Consider the following 21,794-nt stretch of genomic DNA (forward strand, 5'->3'; position numbering starts at 1 on the left):
CTGTAAAGCTACTGTTCATGTCAGGGAGGTCCTCGTCGTCCTCCTGCTGCTGCTCTCCAGGCCCTATTCCAGCATTGTGCATGTCATTGTAGGACTTGGAGCGTAGGGGAGTGGAATTCCGTGAGCCCGGCAGGCTACTGATGAGTCCGTCTGGCAGTGGGGCATCACCGCTGCTACTGCTGCTGCTAATCACTTTCCCACCAGGGGGCTGCTCCGGCGGCTTGGGCGTCCCATAATAGTTACCTAGGCAACAGGGGAAGAAAGCAGGGAGGTGGGATTAAAGAAAAAAAAGAGAGAAAAGAGTGCAAGATTGGAGTGGACGGGAAAGTCTTGGGCGAGGAGTGAGGAGGGAATGTGGGGGTGGAGGTCCGTCATTGTATGGAAATGCTGGGCTTGTGTTTGTCTGAGGGGGAATGAGTGTGTGAAGGGGGAAGCATAATTAAATTAGAGAAAAAAAGAGATTTCTGTGAGGCTCGAGGAATGGCAACAAGCACGCTCACTCATCTCCATGTCAAATCATATTTCTCAAGCCTAATTTCTGAAAGTTACAATTAAGTACGGTAGGAAAGTATAAGTCAGCAGGAAACATTTGCGATCATCTATTCAAGGCAAAGATGCTTCTCATTCAATTCAGGTATAATGTCAGTGGCTGGCAAGCGTACATGAACAAGAAAATGAAACAAAGACTTTCTTACCATTAACACTTCCAGTCTGGGTCTACAAAAGTGCTTTTTGCCATATTTGTTCTCATATTTTCATCTTTTATACGACTTTTTCTTTAAAAGACCATTTCTAACTCCATCTTCCTGTCAAGCTGGATCAGAGAGAAGAATAAAAGATGTTTGACAATATGACACAATCTCATACGCTTGAAGAGTGCAAATAGGCCTTTTGGTAATATTTGTGACATTGCACTTCACTCTTCAGTACAAGCAAGGTCTCATGTCGGCCTTGTTCATTCCTCTTGGATGAAGATGGAGGAATGTGGCCAGAGTGAAATCCATTGTCATGGAACGTTGAGCATGGTAAACGGTCACAGCAGACACTTAATTAAACAACATTATCTGACTGAATGGACGTGTGTATGGTGTTGTTGTTTACACTTGTCGCAGCGTTGTCAGTCAGTAATGACTCTGGCACATCGACAAAGCAGAAGTGATTCATGACATTAACATGTAAATTGAGCCTCCTGAGCCCTGTAAATGACACGTTTATATATTACAATTATCAGTACCAATCCACATATAAATAGTTGATGTTTATTATGATTGTAGTTCACTTCAAAGCTTGCCTTGTCAAGTCATTGGTAACGACTCTCTGAAAGCAAAAAACGACTTCATAAATTCTGCCGGTCCTCATTCAGCGACCATGTGTACTAATAAATGTAATCTCATCCTCTGCGCACAAACAAGTTCACAACATCCTCACTTTCAAAGCTCCTCATGATCCGGCTACATTGTATCTTAAAGAGCTTGTCGTACCCTATTACCCCACTAGACCGCTGTGCTCCCAAACTGCAGGCTTACTTCCAGCATTACCAAAAGTAAAACTGGCGGAAAAGCCTTCAGTTATCAGGCTCCTCTCTTGTGGCAGACACCATCTCTATGTTTAACAGTAGCATTTAACAGATGGTGGATAAGATGCTGTGTTTGTTTGTTGACGTAATACTGCCGTTAACTCTCAAACATGCTCTACTACTTCAGACAGGGTCCTAATTTCGCTGTGTTTTTATAGCATTTTGGGGCGTTTCCTCATGCCAATATGAGATCAGGTGGGATTCTTCAACAAGTCAAGCAGGGCGCGATCAAACTGAGTCACGAATTGGCCGTGGGCTTTTCCATTTTTGTTCACACGCCTTCAGGTATTCAAAAATGGGCAAATGATGATGAATGAGGCCCCGTTCAGTGCTGGGAACACACTCCATGCTGTATAGTATCTGTGTGACTGAGGGGAGTAGAGTTTATGGCTGAGAGGGCATAAAGTCACGACCGGCTACTACACAGGTTTATCTTGCGTGTCCGCTCACCACATATCACAGTGCTCACTTGGCAAACCCCATATCCTGTATCCGCACTCCCTCAACATATCCAATATCCCCTACATCACGTTTCATTAATGTGCCTTTGTGATGCCAACCATTTCTGCTTTCAGGCGAAGAAATGTAGTACCTGAAGAACACATTCCAACAGTAAAACAATTATTCTGCTCTTCATCTCAATCCAGTCATAGTGTCTTTTATGTTTTTTTACACATCGTCAATCGGTGCTCAGTCTTATTGAGTTATTCTGCGATTGTGTGTTGTAAGTCAAGGCTTTCCCTAAACCAGGGGTGTCAAACTCAGGCCCGCGGGCCCAATCTGGCCCGCAGTGTAATTATATTTGGCCCGCGAGATAATATCAAATGTCTATTAGAGGGCGCCGGTATATTGCGCATGCAGCGCTAATACTACACATTCCCGAATGCTCTGCGAGTGCTTTCTGTATGACATCAGGAGCCCTCTCGATGTGCTAAACCTGCAGCTTCAGGGGCGGAGCGGTGTCATCACAGACATGTACGCTGCGGTGAGGGCTTTTCAAACCAAGGTGTGCCTGCGGGAGACTCGGATGCTGCAAGGAAACTCGGGCCATTTCCCGAGCTGCCAAACCATGAGAGAGCAGATCTCTACCTCCGTGTTGCCAAGTGCACAGTTTGCTGAAAAACTCATCGTAACCAGCGCCGAGTTTACCCGGCGATTTGCCGACTTTGAAGCCCAGAAATGTAAGTTTGGACTACTTAGTAATCAGTTTGCAGTTGCCGTGGAACGCGCACCAACCAACCTCTAAATGGAGCAGATTGAACTCCAGTGTAGTGACACGCTCAAGTCTAAGTATGACTCTGTTTCCTCATTTCATCCCCGACACAATTCCCCAACAACTCCGTCCCCAATCTGCTCAAATGCTCTCTATGTTTGGCAGCACATATCGTTGTGCATCAAGGTAAATCAGAGTTTATCAAACTGATCCTTTCGTTCTGCACTTTTGTCTTGCCTGAACTAGAATAGTTGACTTGTTGGATTTTCAATGCGGGAAATTATTATTTTATTTGGGTTGTTCTGTTCTGTGAAAAAAAGGTTTCCATTGAAAATGAACTTGAAAGGTTACAAATAGAGAGAGGCAAAATAATAATTTAGATAAAAATTAGATAAAAATAAGAAACCAATGCTACTGATGCATCTCTTATTTGACAATCCATTTTTCAGGTGTTTATAATTATGCTTTGCTTGTTCCAGATTTAATGTTTAAGCTAAACTTAATACTGTGTATTTGAGTTTGACGCCCCTGCCCTAAACGTTTCACATCCGAAGATTATCTGAGCCTCCAAGACCACCTTTGGACGACCCTCAGAGAAATTAGGTGATCAAATGTAGGATATGGCACATGAAGAGTGACAGTTTAAGAAAATCTCAGTTCTTCAGGTCATGAAAATGGCAATACACCTTCTTCTCGATGGATTTGGGCCTGCTTGGTTGCTAAATGTTGATGGAAATGTCCAGAAAATGGGTTCAAGACGAGTACAGAGTACAGGTGGTAACCAGTTTTTTGTAGTGATGTCGTTTTTTGGCAGGCTACACCAACTTTGTGCTGGAAGAGCTACTGTCAAGCTAATGAAATAAGTAGTTCAGTTAGTAGTTTTGCTGCTTGTAGCTAGCTTATCCCCAACACTTGAACATAATGGCACGTCTTCTGTGTTGTTCAGCTTTTTCATGAGAATTTCAAAAAATACACCATCAATTTAAAAACCGTTGCTTGATGCGTTTTGAGTGAATTCTTCTTTAATTTCCATTTCCTACCTCAACAGTGTAACCTGCGCAGCCCTTTGTTGTACATTTACCTTCATATGTTCCTATCTCCAGTAGGGTTCCGGTCTTCTCCAATTCCAGGAAGTCTTCCACTGAGAGGAAGTTGTAGTCTACACCTGGAGCCTCTCCTTCACGTGGGGAGCGGGTGGTACCTGGACAGCCAATCAGAGAAATGGGAAGAGGCGTTAACACGAGAGATGTACAAACAACACAAATCAGAAAGTCTGGGAAATTGTAGAGTTAAAGTCACTACACTACTGAGGTGATCCTGTGTTTGCTATGATGAGAGAGAGAGAGAGAGAAAGAGAGAGAGAGAGAGAGACAGAGACACAGAGAGAGAGAGAGAAAACAATTGTATTCAAAAGTTGTGTATACACTTTCATACTGAGTAACAGTACCTACATTTGATTATGCAATCAAAAACATAGATTTGTTCAGTGTACAATTTCCTCAACGGTAAGACAATTCGCCTCGTACTACTATCACGCCACGCTTCACATACGCTCCGAGAGAACGGTGGAATTCCATCCATGCATATGACTTAATCGCATTTTTGCCTTTAATCGCAGTCGGGGCAAATACTGCATTGATCCGTTCCACGCTCTCGGTAGGTAGCGGGGGCTTTCCACTGATCAACTCAAATTAAATTCTACCTTCATATCTCAAAGGGAAATACAACACCTTACACAAAACTAAAGACCATCTATCTGATGTTTCACAGCTTTCACTGAGTCATCTCTTTGCGTTCCTTCTGAATATTCATCATCCTGCTTTGGTTTCCTTGCTGGTGTGTGTTTATATTACTGTTGAAAGTCCCCTGCTACTTGCCTTGTGACTGCACAGGCAAACTAATTCAGTTAATGGCGGAAAGGTCCAAATGAAAGCAAAACAACAGGAATCGTTCTCGTCTTTGTGTTCTGAAAGACTCTCTGCATCTTGTCGGTGACAGCAGAGGAACATTCTTTCTTCTTCTCCATCTTCTTCCTTGCCTTCCTCTACCCTCTCGGTCCATCCCTCTCATCACCAAATGATTGCGTCTACAGTGGGTTTGTTAGCAATAAGCTGGTAAAAATAGATATGTGGGAGATAAGGGGAGAGAGGATCCCAGTGCAGCCACGTCCACTGACACCGGTGATCAATCACAGATGTGTAGATAACTCAAGCAAGCGAGCATTCGTGTACAGATACGCGCATTAAGCATGTTTACAGACTGAATCGTTATCTCTCCTGAAGGTTATGTGTACATGTCCCTCAATAACGGAGCACACCAAAGGCACAAGGTTGTATCGTTCTATCGCTGGAATTTCTCATTTAGAGGTTTGGAAATGTTCCACCTCCGCATTCTCGCAACCAGAAACAGAGGAAAGGGATTACCATCAGACTAAATCCCTTCTGAAGTCTATCAGACAAACGGTGTCAGTTCATTCCCAGGCACCGAGTTTTTACAGACTGTCAACCTTGGAGAGTCTTCAGTAGAGTCGGGAGTGTTCAGCCAACTGTCAGTTTGCTTCCCACACAAACGTGGCCATTGATTCCACTCCGTTTAGACACTGCTGCTCTTAGAAAAGTAAATAGGAAGTGGAATTGTGCCCGGTGTTTCCCAAAAAAAAGAGAGAGTTCTAGAACAGAAAAGCAGAGTCTTGGCTTAGACCCCACTGGCTAAGATGCCACCGTTGCTATCAGCCTAATTAATTCGATACCCCAACAACAAAAGCGCCATTGACCGAGCTGTGAAGTAGAGTGGACCGAGTGGGACTGGGACAGAAACTCCACCATAGAGTCTCTCTTATAGGACAGAAAGATCAAAGCCACAGATGCTTTCTTCATCTGGATGTTGACCTCGACAATGGACAGAAAGAGTGAGAGGTGAGAGTGTGATTAGGAGTGAGGAGATTTGCTCTGAAGCATATGTTTACCACAAAGGCTGAGGCCAAGATGAATGCAAAAACAAACTAGAAAAAACCTCTAGTGTGTGAGGGGAACCATAATGTCACAAGCCAGGAGATCAGACACAGCAGTTGATTACATGAACTGCCTTTGTGGAACAGCCAGCTACAGCCAGAGGCAGCATTTTCAAGGGTATGGAAACGAAAAAACAATGCAGCAGTGGTCTGTCCAGGATACCAAGGTTGGAGACTTTGCAGGAAAAGCCAGTGTGTCGCCAACAACTGACCAAGAAATGAACAAGCTCAAACAGCTTTAAAAGGGAATACAGACTCCCAGAAGGACCTCAGCAAAAGCACTGTTAGACGATGCATGACAAATGCTGAACTGAATTACAAGTTTCCAGACTTTGTCTAAAGCTGGCTGACTCAGTGCATAATGGGCTCACCAACAGGATGAAATAAGAGGAAATATCATCATTTGCATTTAAAGATCACAATCGAGGCGGCAAGGCTTGAAATACCGCAAGCCAAACTGTGCCAAAGAAAGATTTAGGCCCACATTGCTGACAAATGCGCACGCACACGCAGCCATCATTGACAACATGCAACAATCAAAGATCCAGGCTTGAGCCTTCATCCAATAAAGAAAAAAGGAAAGCAAAAACAAATCGTGCCACTTCCTCTCTGTTGCTAAGGAAAACCAGAGTGGGACTGAACACAGAGTGCCGTGGGGAAGACACGGGGTTTGTCCTACAGCGATGCAGGCCTCCACGCTGTCTCCTATGGCTTCATCATAACTCCCTTTTCACTCCAGTGCACAGGAATATGAAGCACCACGGAGGCATGACTCAAAGGCCTGGCCCATATGAAAACGCATAAATGATGCATGCGCAAGAAAAATGAGAGTGGGAGAGGGCTGGAATAAGGGAGAAAGAGGCAGAGGATAAAGGCATGAGAGAGGAGAAATAATACCAGAAATACAAAGTTTGACAGCCCATATATGAGCTGGACTAGACCAGACAAATTATCATAATGCACCGACTCTGTTCAGTCATGTCCCTCTGAAACTGGGCTGACAAAAAATACCAAAATGAAGCTCAACTTGGAACATCGCACATCTCTCAATTACAGACAGACATTAACAAGTTTGTTTTCATGCATTTTCAATGTTATGAGCCCTCAGCAAGCGGGATTTAGTCCAGATGCAGATCAGAGGAGCATTGGGTGATGTGGGGAGGTATGCATCTAAATGTTCTCTGGATTTGTTTACTCCCTCGATGACTTCGTTTTTTTCTCAGGTTAGAATGCACTTCTTGACCCTGTAAGCATTATCTGAGCTGAAAGCTGAGAACGAGGATTCAGAGAATAGGCCACAATTGGAAGTCTGACTGCAAATGAGGGCAAACATTATATATAATAGATGACAGAAATATATCGAGTGTCGGATAGTGGTTAATGCAAGATCAAAGGCCTGAAAAAAGCTATAGCTCACAAAAACAAACAGTAACACAAATCCAAATATGGATTGCCAGCAACATTTTAATAGCCGATTATGTATATTTTGATTTGTTCAGGGATATTTGATAGTATTTACTTTTAATATAAGCACATGAAATGCAATGCAAGAATGCAAGCAGCGGCAAAGCTTTTCTTTATTTTCATTGCATTTTTGAATTTCATTTATTTCATTAGAATCTGATCTGCAACATAACACGTTTGCATTTACTCTACATTTTCTATATTCCTATAATATACTTCCATACCTTCCAACCTGTGATCACCATGAGGACACTGTGTTTCGCAAACAGCAGCAGGAAAACAACATTCCAGTGGGTTCCCACGCAGCCAAGAGTTGTTTTTTTTTTTTACACTTCTGCGTAAACGGTACAGGCAATCTGCCGTCTGCTCAAACAGTTCTTGATTTTACATTTGCTCATTTTATAAAAATGAGTGCTCACCAAACTAGCAGCTAACAGTCGCCAGTCCCTCGTTATCACCTATGAAGTGCCCTTGAGCAAGGTAGATAACACTGATCTGCACTAATGGAATTGTCAAGTGACTTGATGATGAGTCTGTGGTTGCACTGGTGTGACTCATATTAAAATGGCATATTTGAACACACAAAACTGGGATAGAAAAGTTAAAGCTATTAACTAAATTTGAGGATTTGATGACATTGTTTTTGGGAAGTTGAAGCAGTCTGAAGATTCTGTTGTTACTATGTATAGCAATCTATGACAAAGGCAGCTGTTTCAGGGTTAAATGTAATAGTAAAACTGTCCGAGGCGACTTTGAACACATTTCTATCTAATGAAACCTTAAAGTAGAGTAGGTTTGGATGCTTTTGAAGGGTACCATGAATGGTGTTCCATCAGGGTCCATTATCGGGCTATGGACCTGGCAAGGGAGCGCCACAAATCTCCAAAGAACTCCAACTTACAAAAAAACAATGTTGGTGACCAAGTTCGACGTAAATTGCCTGAAAATCCTGAAGATCACAGTACATCAGTCACAGACATCCCGAAAATATGAATCCAAGAAGAGAGTAGTCATTTAAATTGTATAATTATAATGGACGTAACATTGGATCACGTGTAACTGTGTCAATGTGGAGCTGCTTCGACCTCATGGACTCTACATAACCCTGACTGAACTCTGTCCCTCTCTCTGCTTTATGTGCCCCGTCACACAGACGAGACGCTGCAGAATGCTGAGCCACGTTTCCCCTCGGGCAACATGGCAGAGGGTTGACTCAGATACCAGTGGGCACATAGGCATTTGTGTGTGTGTGTGTGTGTGTGCATGCGTTTAAGTGGCTGCCAAACATGAACGTACACACTTGATTTGGTCTGTAATGGTCCAAAAAAAACACCTCTTGTTACAATCAGCAGCTGCTCTGTCCCCTTGCCAGCCAGCACAAGTAGCCAGCACGTGTGTGCGCATGTGTGTGCACACACACACACACACACACACACACACACACACACACACACACACACACACACACACACACACACACACACACACACACACACACACACACACACACACACACACACACACACACACACACACACACACACACACACACACACACACACACACACACGGTCTGGGGCCAAATGGGGGCTACGGGTGGAGGGTAATCACTTAATGGAGCTTTATGAACCACACTCACATACACACGAACACACACACTTTCATTACGATAACTACCGTGCTGGGAGAGCTTCCCCCGACTGTGATGCGACTTCCTGTAGAGATCAGTCCCTTGCAATGATGAGAGCAACAAGGACTTCAACACGTCCGCACTCGATCACCAATATCCGAGCGCTAAATGACCACGTAGTCGACGCGGTAACAGCAACAACCTCATTACAGTCGGACCATGCAAGTGCACCACAGGGCAGATCGTGTAACCATCATCATCACCACCATAAAAGATTTGTACTATCTGCCAGTGTTGTTATGCCGGAATTGCTCATCATCAAAACATTAACTCTTGCATCGTTTTCTTTGCCTTCTCTGTTGATCCCACATCCGCATATTCAAACACAAAGAGCCGGAAAGAACCACACACATCCTAGTGTGAACTAACCTTGAACGATGCCGCTACCACCTACACAGCGGGGTCAGAGCAGTTTCAGACTGACAACAAAGCCACGGCAACACGCCCACAACGACCGAGTGGCTGTTGCTACATGATTTCGGTTGAGGGTAATCCAGTCTTAAGGGTTATTGGACACCAAGACAACAAACAGTTCATCAGTTTATACTTCTGGATGTTTGCAAGGTATTCAGTAAATTATGTTGCTTTCAAGGGTGAGCACGAGAGAGATTGAGAGAACCAAGGCCATTTTCTTGAAATAATTGAACATTTTTCTAGAGATGTCAAGAAGAGGTCCTCCAATATGTTTCCTGAAGAAGCTATTTGAGCCTGCATGAGACCTCTATTGAACAGGAAAGTGACATGCTGATCGATGTATTCCTGCTCTTCTGCCGAGAATTCCTGCAACGATTACATCGATACTGGGGCGGCAGTAGCTCAGTCCGCTGGGCCGGACAGCTGGGAACCGGAGGGTCGCCGGTCCAAGTCCCCCGTGTGGACCAAGTAAGCAGACTGGTAGCTGGTGGGTTGCCAGTTTGCCTCCAGAGCACTGCCGAGGTGCACATGAGCACCGAACCCCCAACTGCTCCACGGGCACCGAAAAATGGCTGCCCTGCACCCCCCTCTGTAGTGCATGTGTTTGTGTGTGTGATATGTAGGGGGTGCAAGACAAATTTCAATTGTGTGTGATTGCTGTCAGTTGCATGCAAAATGACTTAAATAAACTATATCTTATCTTATCTTATTACGGCTGCAACATTGCAGGTATTTTGCAGGTTATTTCGGTAAAACAATGAAAAATTGCAACATCTCAGTTTGGAAAAGCTGAAAGCTTGCAAATTGCTGCAGGATATATTTGCAAGTTTAGACAAATATATTTGTATTTGTATTGGTATTTGTCTTTTTTTCTTCCTGCAAGCAGTGAAAGCCTCAGCCTGTTCAGCCTGGAGGAGGCATGATGTCAGTCATCGTGTTTGCTATGGGAGAGCATCCCAGAAAGCACAGGGGCCTAAGGCTGAACAAAAATGAGTGTAAGACAGACAAAGGGGGGCTGGACTGCGGATGCTGAAGAAGGCCAGGAAGGTGAGACGCAGTTTCAGAGGTCCAACTGGTGCTAGACCAGTTTAGTTTTGGTTTAGTTTGGTGACTTTTTTGTACATCAATCAGCAATTATACAAGGTTAGAACCCTACTCTGTGTGTTTTAATTTGCTTAGATTTAACAAGCCGGGATCAGTATAGTAGCACGTAACAATTAACACACCGCTGCAGGGTGCAAGCTATTCTACCTGGCATAAAACTGATCAGCCGACAGCTTGTTGTGGGATGAAAACATTGGAAAAAGCAGCTGAGATCAACTTTATCTGGTGTTGTGGAGAAGCTGCGTTTTCAGCCAAAATTGCACAGGTCATTTTTGGTTCTTGTAGCACCCTACGTTCTCATATACTGATCCAATCTCCTCCAGTCAGCATCACTGGGGGGTCGAAAAGAATGACGCTGTAATCTGAGGTTTGCAAGAGTAAAAGCGGACAGTAAGAGGCATCAGCAGAAACGGACAAGCTACAGGAGTAAACAGAAACAGACAACTTTCCTGAGTATTTGTTGAGGCTTATTGAAGCAAGAAATTGTCCTGATGGGAACCCTCACCTCAGCTCAACTGCTTTGGTTGCAGGTTCAAATGCTTAATGCCGACCAGTTCAGTGTCATCATCACCTTGGCGCCGTCAATCAAAATATCATCCCCTCCACACAGGCCAGTCCCTGGAGTGGGCTCACCAACTACAGAGAGCATCCAGTTACACCGCGATGTCTTTCAAACCGCGATCAATACACGACAGCAACTGGTAGCAACCCCTCGCTGTGACCTTGGCCTTCCCAGTTTGCCTACACTGTCGCACAGCTTAAGGGGAATCGATATCCAATGTCTCCTTTCTGTCATCTTCCCATCATCTATCCAGGATAGGTGGAAATATGGCGTTCATGTTCATCTCTCAGCTCAAGGACAATGAGAACAACAATGAGTGCGATGGTTGTTTTTAGCTATTTTGTCTCAATATTGGTCAATGAGAGACGTCAATTTATAAAAAGCTCTCCTAGACAGTCTGAGCCATAGTTATTAATCTGCATTAATGAAAAAAAAGAGCTGCATCGCTTTGTCCATAGGGAGATGATCTTGTAATTCATGGATCTCCAGCAGTCACTACATGTACTTGTTACTCAAATTATATGTCCAAAACTAAGGCAAAAATACGGTATACATAGACGGAATTAATGTTTTTCAGAGGACACATGATTTTACATGCCTGAATAAAACAATTTACAATAATATAATAGAAAGAAATCCTCGATCATTAAAATGCATACACATGTCATTTCAACAATGAACTGCCTTCATTGCAAGATAATCAATTCATTTCCAACATGTATGTAAACAGACTGGTTGAGACTCTGCAATATTCTGACTAAGTAAAATAAATATGATAATGTTAAATTGCCTTCATTGACTAAACTTACACATGGTCCTCATCATTTCATGCACAACTAATGTTCTCAGGCAGACCGATCCAAGCACCTCTTCTATTCTTTTGATTGAAGACAGTCTATTTTGAAGGACTATCCGCTCTTTCCAGTGGCGAAGCAGACTCAGACTAAGGTCGCTGACATTTGTGAGGCCGTGGATGACACCCAGATTAGATTTGAGACTACAATGACATTATAAAATTGAGCAAAATGACTCGAGAATTCAATTATGCATTGCTGAAACATCTGCCGCAACACAATGAAAACTAAGTGAACTGAACGTGAACACTCGCGAGTTGGGAGGCAGACGGGACTGAAATACAAGCATGGACCAGTTTGGCAACTACTACAGGGGAAAACATGACGTAAAAACCAGCCATGTTTTATTCAACAACAATGCTTGTGTCCCACCACACCACCCATGGAGCATCCTGGGCCCACATTTACATCAGACCTACATTTAACTCCCTCCGCGAGGAAGACGTTCCGCCTTGCTCCTCGGAACATTCTGAGTTTACGGCTCGGGGGCAAAGTGTGATCTTGCGTCAAATCTGGAATAGGTTCGGTTTGCTGTTGAAGTTGGACTTCTTGCTTCTCACTGGAAATAAGTTCCTGCTCGACAAAGGCATCTGGGTCAAGTGCATTGCGCAGGTCGAGTTCGCCCTCATTTTCAACTCCGTCGTCATCTTGCTTAAATCTCACTTTCTTGCGGCTCAGAGTCATAAGTGTACCGGTCTTGTGTACCTCTTTCATATTTGTGCCGGGTCTCTTCCGCCGCTTGCGGACTCCAAAACAGCTACAAAGCTTTAGAGAGAAAAGACTGAACATGCCTTTATGCTGGTTCTCGCACCTGTAGTTTAAAAATCCAGAGGACGCAACTGAATATCCTTGAATGTCACTTGATTACCAAACAGGGGGAGTAAATTTATGGCAATGTATCCAAATTTGCATCACTTTCCTCTTAGATCAACAAGCATTCATAGCCTCATCCAAAAATACACAAGCAGCATCTTCTGGAAAAAAGTAATCCAAAATGTATCTCCTCAAAGGAGATTTCTGGTCTGCGAATAAATCTGCAGCGAAGTTAGATATCCACAACACAACCAGCTCCGATGGTGACAGCGACTGCTACAAAATGTGTCGATCAAACATACGCTGTAGTCTGTTTGCTGAATAAATTTGTAGGAGGATCGCTATTTGACCCAAGGGCTGTACACTGTACAATTGCTCCACCCCAAATTTCATTTTTGTCAATATCCTCAGAGAAAAGAACAGAACGCAGGGAGAAGACTATTTGCTTTTGCAGCATAGATGAGGGCCTCGGGGGAGTGTGAAAGGAGAAGAAGGCAAACTACAATGAAATGAAAACTATCAAGGCGAGTTTCATTTTTAAAAACATACCAGAGATTTGAGGTAGAAAGTTGAGGGATACATTTCGGGTTTACATGTTTCTCCGCCTATCCTGCATTACAGCCCAGCATGCTTGGTCTAATTTATGGGTGGTTCAGGGATCAGTTTAGAATAACTTGGATTCATCTGGAAGACATTCTCGTCTGATGCGCTGAAACTAGCGGGGATCGATATTCATCTCCTCTGGCATCCTCCAACAACAACACTGCCCTTTCGAGTCATCAATATGATGAAACATGGACTAGAAAAAGAAACTGGGAAAACTTACTTAATAGTTTTTAGTGTTAGTTGGAGTTAACTTTGGCAAAATAATCCCATCATCTTTCTTTAAACTCCTGTTGTCACGAACAATGTCACCAACAACAAAGGATTTTGTGTCACCAAGCCACATACAAGTGACGTGAGCAAACAAGTTATTCAGGCTCAAAAGAAAACATGCTTTCAAAATATTCCTGTTTTCCATTTGGAATGGAATGTTACGGTGTGCACTGTACAAAGCTAATCACAGGATTGATCGTTTTCCTCATTGGCTGTAGCCACATAAACTCACTTTTTATTTGGGTTCATCATTCGTGCCACAAACTGAAGTGATAGCTGATGTAAACAAAGCTTTTTGCATGTGTGTTTCATTATGTCATTTTGTCCTTTGATGATTTGCGCAGCCTAAAACATCACTGGGAGACTAGCTTCCTTCTTGTAGGGTGCCTTAGGCTTAAGCTAGAGAAACCGGCGCAACAACAAAAGCACTGAACAGTTCTAAAAATTCTCAGTTTTATCTACAATATTTGTATAAGTTATGGATTGATGGGTAATTTCATGCACATCTAGATCAAAACAGACAGTACACGTTTCAGATGTTTTGTTTTTCCAGACAAGTAATTGTTTATAAAAAAAGTATGGAGAATGTTCAAAGATGCCCAATCTCACCATGTTTAGACACTCTGGATTTGCACCAAACGCCAATGACTTGTTCCTTAGCCCACGAGCCTTCTTCACATCAAAATGTCACTGAAAGCTTTAGAGATTTTCCAAAACAAAAAGGAACACAAAACACAAACTGCACCTGAACCACGGAAACACCAAGCCAAACACAAGTGAGTTAGCATTTTCCATCAGAGCACCTCAACCCGGGAGGCGTCACTTTCAAAGGCGATGTCAAAGCAGGCTGTCAGAGTATGTACACACTATGCAAATAGATGCACAGAATTCATGTGACCCAATATAAAACATATTGAAACATGAGGGCTCAGAGAAAGACATTCCGAGGACCGATGGTGACAAACCTAGTGCTTTAAGAACACTTGTGGATGAAATTCTTGGGAAGGTGCTGTAATAAAATCACACAAAGCGGAGAGAGCATGTATCGCAGTGAACTGATCAGTGCCATGAGTGAGAAGTAGGCCATCATAAATGTGTTTGGCAATGATTCATTATCATAATTGTTCTATTATTAGAACCGCTATTCTTATTCAGCTGGTGCACTGGCATTCAGGTCGATCAGGACGTTTGTTTAAGACTGCGGCTGACATGGAAACACTGACACGATTTGCAAACAAACAAAAAAGTGCTAAAAAATGTGTCCCTTATGTAATTTTAGCCATATTCCTTACTATAACACCTAAACCACCCCTGCATTTTGACCACAATATATGTGTGAGTTAGGTGTGTTTGTGCTAAGTTAGAGAAGAGGTTGTTATGTGCAAAGCCTGATTAAATTTTTCATGAGACCGATCCAGTGGATAGCACTGAAGGCTTGCGGTGCTCAATCCCCCTGCTGCCCTCCCCTCCATCTCTCCATCTCACTGCTCCACCACAGCTCTCGGTTCTGTTCCATACAATATTTCTGTCGCATCCCTCTTTCAGCACTCACATCCTTCCTTGCTAGTCTTTCAAATGTACAACACCAGCAGCAACTGGATATATAAGACCCTTAATGCCAGGGTTGTTTGTGTTTCGGCAATTGTGACAACTGCTTGCATATCCATGCCAAACTGTTCCTGCTTTCAATTTGACTATGTGTTTTTCCCCTCCACAACACCAAACTCCATTTTGCTGTTCTGATGATATCATGCTAACCAGACTACAAAAATGTACCACTGCAACAACTCGTTTATGTAAACAGTGATTCAAAAATGCAGGTCCTTCAAGTGATGCAACAAAATGTTATGGTTCGGGGAAATTTACATCCCAACTAGGTCAATGAAATAATTTTTAGGTTTTTGTTTTGGATAGCTGGATAATTTTAGAGATATTTGGCGGTCACTTAGCACAGGGGTCCATTCTGTTGATGATTTCCTCAACAGCTCAAAGAAGAAAGCCACAGTAAAAGCTAAGCTAAGCTAAAGCTACTCTGTGGATTCCAAAATAGACAATTCACAAAACTATGTTGCACTATAAGCTTTGAGTACTTTGAGAAGGCACCTGTAAGTTACTATAGGATAGGGATCCATGAGAAATACAGGTGTTCCATTGTACAAAATATCAAAACACATTTGTATCTAAAAACAACTGCAACTTCAAGTAGAGGAACTTCGATAGGCTTTGCACCATGACCTCATCAGTGAAAGGTAGGCATCACTAAAATACTACAAAAACAATGTCAGTTAAAACTTTAGGTTTACAGGACTTCAGTAGTTCACTGTGACTTCATGTTACTGTCTTTGACTTTTGGGTTTGGGTGATACCATGAAACAACAGCTACTGAGAATGTTAGAGGTATTGAAACCATCCGAGTATTTTTGACCTTTGAAAATCCTTGAATTTAAGATATTAATCAGCCACAAATGACAAAAATGTTGGAATCAACACAAAATGACTACAGCTAAGAAGCAATACTGGAGTTTTATTTAAAGAAAGCAGCAACAGTTAGCATACTGTTGCTACTTTTTGCTTCAGATGTCACACCTCAGAGGCAGTGGATGCACTTGGTTCTGCTCTCTACTGTCCGTAGTCCGTTCACGTCTAGCATGTGAAAGGAAAGCAAAGGGGTGAGACAGCGGACCCATGTGATATGCACACCAACAGCGCTGGCTCTCCTTCTTATAAAGATGGGTGCCCCAACCTATAGCGAGCAAAAGTGTTGCCCAAGCCTGGCCTGCATTAAACTGAAGGAAAATGTCGACCCTGGCACAGAATCACGCAGCCTCTTAACAAAATTTGTGATGATTGTGTTGCGAGGCCTAGCAGGGGATCGAATTAGTCCGCCATATGTCTTTCAGAGGGTCTGACCGTTTTGCTCTCAAGTCACACTCACTGCACTCAAGCCATCTATTTCCTATATGGACAGCAAAGCGCATAATCATGCTTGACTACAGCTAAAAACTACTCTACCAGATTCCCTCAGTAAATCACACACAAGTACTTTTTACCCAGAAAAGTATTAAAACCTTTCGCCCTTCAGCAGCCAAAGTACACAGAGCAGCACAAATGGAGCCAAGCATATCAGTGGCCACAAGACATACATCATATATGAACGCTCGAGTGCATTCTTGCTGACCTTATCCTAACCTCTGTTTACGCCGTTCATTTACATCACTCATACTCATCTCTTTCCTCAGCCCCTTATTGTATGTGAACCTGCCTGGTGACATCAGCATATACAAGGCTTACTCCAGATCATATGGAGCCTTGGAAATCTGGCAGCAGTCGCAGACCCTATCAGAAGCGATTATAGAAGCATTTCTAAAAAATCTCACCACGAATGGCGAAGCTGACCGGCTAGTCCACATTTTCCAGGAGGATTCCAGGGTATACTGCCTTCCCGGGTAATTTTCAGAACACACACAAGCACACGAAAGCGTATGCAAACACAAGGAGGCGGCTAGCCGCATCTCAGTCTGCTATCAAATTTCAAAATCCAAAACAGCCGTGCAACCAGCTTGTCCGGCACAAGCTTGACAGGTTTTTCTGGGGTGAAATGAATGACCACACGCACAGAAATCCAGGACGGGGGTGACGAGTTGCCTGCGTTTCTCAGCTCGGCAGGGGGATGAAGCCATCTGTCCCAGCAAAGGGTTAATCCAACCAAAAGCACAGGGCACAGATTCCGGCATTTTCCGGTCCACAATTTTCTGGCTTTACATTTTTTTGTTTTGCTTTTGTTTAGGGGGGGAGGAGCTGTTACATTCCATCATGCAGCCTTGCGGCCCCCTCCACCTGATTCTTCAAACCTCAGAAAACACCCCAAACCTCAAAATTCCGAGTGTTTCACTGTGGCGGGGAATTAGATGCGTGGGGAAGGAGGGGGGGACAGGTTTTGTTGTAGCCTTTCATTGATTGGTACGGATGCCTTTCATTTGGGATGGAGTGTTTTGAGTCCGGGGGAGGGTGTTTTCACTGCTCCGACTGGCTGAAAGAGGCTCGCAATGAAGAGATGGCGCACACACAGACAGACACACAAACACACACACGCAGAGAGGGTCCACAATGAGATCAAAACAGGCCTTTATGCAACGCTTACAGCCCTAAATGATTACCAGAGAGGACGACAGACGGGAGACATTAGAACGTGAAACAGAAAAAACCTGAAGGGCCACTAGTGCAGTGTGATGCTAAATCAGCCAGAAACCTGGCAGAAAATGCCCCCCGCACAGACACAGAGAGTGGGTCTTTGTCTTTTTACTCCACCCGGGGAAAAATAGCCAAGCAGCTGTGTACGGCAACATGGAAATGGGAAGGAAAGGCTCTAAAACGATCCATTTAGAGGGGTGGGGAGGCAGGGAGGGAGCGGGGACGGAATGAGAGAGATAGTCCCTTTCTAGACCAAAGGAGATGGGGGCTAAGAAAGGGACAGGGAGGAGTGGGAAAAAGGAGAAAAATAAGATGGGAGAGATGGAGAGAGGGGGTGAAGAAGAAAGAGAACGACAGACAGACGCTGGAGGTAATGGCTTCCAACATGAACAAGCATGTCAACACATCACACAGCTCAATACAGCTGCTTCCACCACACACACGCACACACACACACACACACACACACACACACACACAGACACACACAGCTTCCGATTGACCACAACACACATCAGCCTCCATTACTGCCAGCGTTGTCCCTCTCTCCCGGTGCCTCCTGCCCCCGATGCATCGCCGCCCTCGCCGCCGCCTCGCTCCATCCCCAAATGCCCCCCACCACCATTGAAATCGCGGCAAAAAAAAAAAAAAACACCTTTCGGCGTTCCTTCTCACGGTAACGAAAGCCAAAACAAAATACCTCAATCGGCCAAATGATGGGCGCCTCCTCTTCCTCTCTCACAGTCCACCGCACAGCACCGCGTCGACACCACACGGGAGGAGAGAGAAAAATCCAATCAGGTATGGATGAGTGGAGGAGAAGGAGCCAGTGCAGATTCACAGCCCCTCTCCTTCTCGCCCCCCTCCCCTTCCTCCTCCTCCCGTACGTCTGTCCTCTGTCCAGCGATGCTAAGCTAATGGGAGCTAAGCTAAGAAGCGTCCACACACTGGCATTATAAAGGTCTGTCTCATTCTCACACATACACAGTCTCTCTCTCTCTCTCTCTCTCTCTCTCTCTCTCTCTCTCTCTCTCTCTCTCTCTCTCTCTCTCTCTCTCTCTCTCTCTCTCTCTCTCTCTCTCTCTCTCTCTCTCTCTCTCTCTCTCTCTCTCTCTCTCTCTCTCTCTCTCTCTCTCTCTCTCTCTCTCTCTCTCTCTCTCTCTCTCTCTCTCTCTCTCTCTCTCTCTCTCTCTCTCTCCTTTTTTGTTACCACAGACCTGACCAGACCTCTGTGTGTGTGTGTGTGCATCTATGTCTGGGAAACGGAATAGAATCACACACATACACACTCTCTCTGGTCTCTGATTTAAGCGTAATTCCTACATCATCAATAATTACATTTGTTGGGCCAGTAACATAAAATGGTGAATGTGGCAGAGGGTGGCTGAGAAACTGACAAAGGAGGGGTTTTGCTGAGTCAAATTAGCCAGCAGCTGTGCAAAAAGTAGGCTAAGTATGCAAGTTTACGTTTCGTTTGTTACCCTCTGACCCCCATACGCCTGTGCAGCGGCTGGAGGAGGGGTCTGGGAACGGCAGTGACCCACTGTGAAAAGGGTCAAAGGCCTCGTGAGACAGAGAGTGAGTGAGAGACAGACAGACAGAGAGTGCGTGTGAGAGAGAGAGAATGTGCATCTGCTACTGAAATATATGCAGCTACAATACTTAGCACCTTTCAAAATAAAGACGGAAATAAAGACGTTTAAAATGCAAATCTATCGTCTAACTAACTGGAGTACTAAGATTGAGGCCGTCTGGTTCTTGTTAAGATTCTAGCAGCAGCATTCTGAATGAGCTACAGCTGTCTAATGGTCTTTTTTTATGAGGACCAGACAGCAGACAGATGCAAAAGTTCATCCTACTGGACATGACATTTCTTCTTCTTGGTCTTTGCTTTGGAGGATAAAAGCTGATTAAGCTAAAAGCATTGATGTGGCTGTTTAAGAACAGATCTGAGAATAAAACATGTTTTGTCTGTATTCTATTTAAGTTACATTAAATTATTATCATGTTCTATGCTTTGATGTTATGTGGTGTGGTGTAGACATCTATGCCTGATAACCATAGTGAGAAATATTGTGGTATGGCAAGATTTAAAGGGCAGGGATCAGACAGAGGCCAAACAAAAGAGGCCCAGGAATTGAACCCTGTGGGACTCCTTATTGTCACGACTCAAACTCATGACTGCGGATGGCGAGAACAGCAACTTGCACTGCAGGATCTTTATCAGGAACTCTGGAATCCCTTCAATGCAGCCAAAAAGAAGTAGGATGGGTTATTACCATTTTGGAACACTTTTTAGCTCTTGCTCCGTGGTGCTTAATATTCAGGACGGTCCAGAAACTGCTGATTAGAGTTTAAAAGACAATCCAGAAAAAAATACAATCTCCTTTATTCCCTGAGTGGAACTTGCTGAAGGAACCATGCAATTCCTACAGTAGTTCCAGGTACTTCTGATTGAGTACTTCTAATTCTAGTTCAGATCTGAATGTGCCTGACATGTAGGAATTTCAAGATGTCATAAATATATATACAAATATACAAGTCAGATGAAGAAATACTATTCAATATATTATTAGACGCTGCCTTATTGGCACTGTTAGCACAATCCAACTTGACGCTACTTTATACTAGTGTCAATCAGTGAGTGTCTGCATTCACACAAACAAATTCAAGTGTCCGCATATCAGCATGTGGGCGAGGCAGTTGGGGGGCTATGAATGTAGGGGATAGGGGACACCTCCCATCACTCATCCAATGTGACAACACTTCTTTGACTCTACCTAATGACATTAGCACACATGAACTGCACCAACTGGCATCCACTCAGCTCTTTTTATTTGCTTAACATCGGCCTTTCAGATTCAATCCTATTCCAAAACTACTGCAAATTTTCCAATGGTTTTGCACGACACAATAAACTGTTTTCATGAGGTTAAATCCCACTGAGGCCATCACATTGTCTGTCTACAGAGCTGCTGTGTGACGGTGAAAAAACAAGAACTGGTATAACAGGACTGACACATGCCTACAAAAACACCTCCAAGTGTGCTTGTGTACTCTTTGACAAAAACAACATCCCCAGTGAAATCCACATCACACAACTCTTACACAGACGGAGCGCCTGACTGACTGACACCTTCCTCTTGACTGACAGTCAACAAAGCCATTAGAATATATAATAATGGCTCATTTCTTTGTCATTTTAGCCCTTTTCTTCCACTGTGGATTTACCTCCCACTCCTTTGTCCAGATGACACTGTGTATTTGCATCCGTGGAACAAGAAATATATGTTTCTGTTGTCTGTTAGCTAGGCTGGCTAGCTGGAGTGTGTGTGTTTGCATCTCTCCATCCCTCATTTCCACCCATCCCCCCCTCTCCCACACCCAAACTCAACTCCACCCCACCCCCACGCCTCCACCTCCCTCCGAGTTGTCCTCTTAGCCTATATACAGGCTGTCCGATCGTCTGCGCTGCGAGGCTCGAGATTCAGCGCACACACAAATGCGCATGCACACACACAAGTCTCTACAAATGAAGAGTAAACCAACGACAGCATCACAACGACCGCAGCGAATGCAGCTACTTGCCTTGATGCAGAAAAGATCACAGTGTTGCATCCCTTTTTGTGACGCTTGCAGACAGAATGGCGAGCTTTAAATGCAGGTGTTAAGCAAACAGAGCAATCCGGGTCTTGTTGTCGCCGCTGCTCCCAATGCTAACAACTGGCAGGAGGGAGAGAAAGAGTGAGAAAGCAGGCAAGACGGGCAGTGAGAGAAGAAGCATTTGGTGTTGTGAGTGTGTGTTTGTGTGAGCGTGTGTGTGTCTTTGTGTGGTGGGGGTCAGGAATGAGAGCAGGATAGAGGAGATGGAGGGTTGGAGGGGATAATGGGAATTCGGGAATGCTGAGTGTGCGGATGGGCTGACCACAAGGGAAGCTGACGGACGCCTCGACAGGCACGGGAGGGAGGGGGAGAACTCCGGCATTGGATTTTTCAGAGGGTGATGGGAACAACGGCAAGGAGGGAA

At 44.1% G+C, this 21,794-nt stretch overlaps 1 protein-coding gene across 5 annotated transcripts in view; it reads right to left on the bottom strand.

Annotated features, from left to right (window-relative positions):
• magi1b (membrane associated guanylate kinase, WW and PDZ domain containing 1b) overlaps window positions 1–21,794 on the bottom strand; it is a 123,437-nt gene that overhangs the window by 48,680 nt on the left and 52,963 nt on the right. For all 5 annotated transcript variants that reach the window (XM_076156398.1, XM_076156396.1, XM_076156394.1 and 2 more), the window contains exons 3-4: window positions 3,871–3,990; window positions 1–243 (exon numbers count right to left, since the gene is read on the bottom strand). In XM_076156398.1, the coding sequence (XP_076012513.1) occupies window positions 1–243; window positions 3,871–3,990 (363 nt within the window). The remainder of the gene's footprint in view (window positions 244–3,870; window positions 3,991–21,794) is intronic.

This window comes from Genypterus blacodes, unplaced genomic scaffold, assembly GCF_046128005.1.
Source record: "Genypterus blacodes isolate CSIRO-AG114 ecotype Tasmania unplaced genomic scaffold, CSIRO-AGI_Gbla_v1 ptg000070l_1, whole genome shotgun sequence".
NCBI lineage: Eukaryota > Metazoa > Chordata > Actinopteri > Ophidiiformes > Ophidiidae > Genypterus > Genypterus blacodes.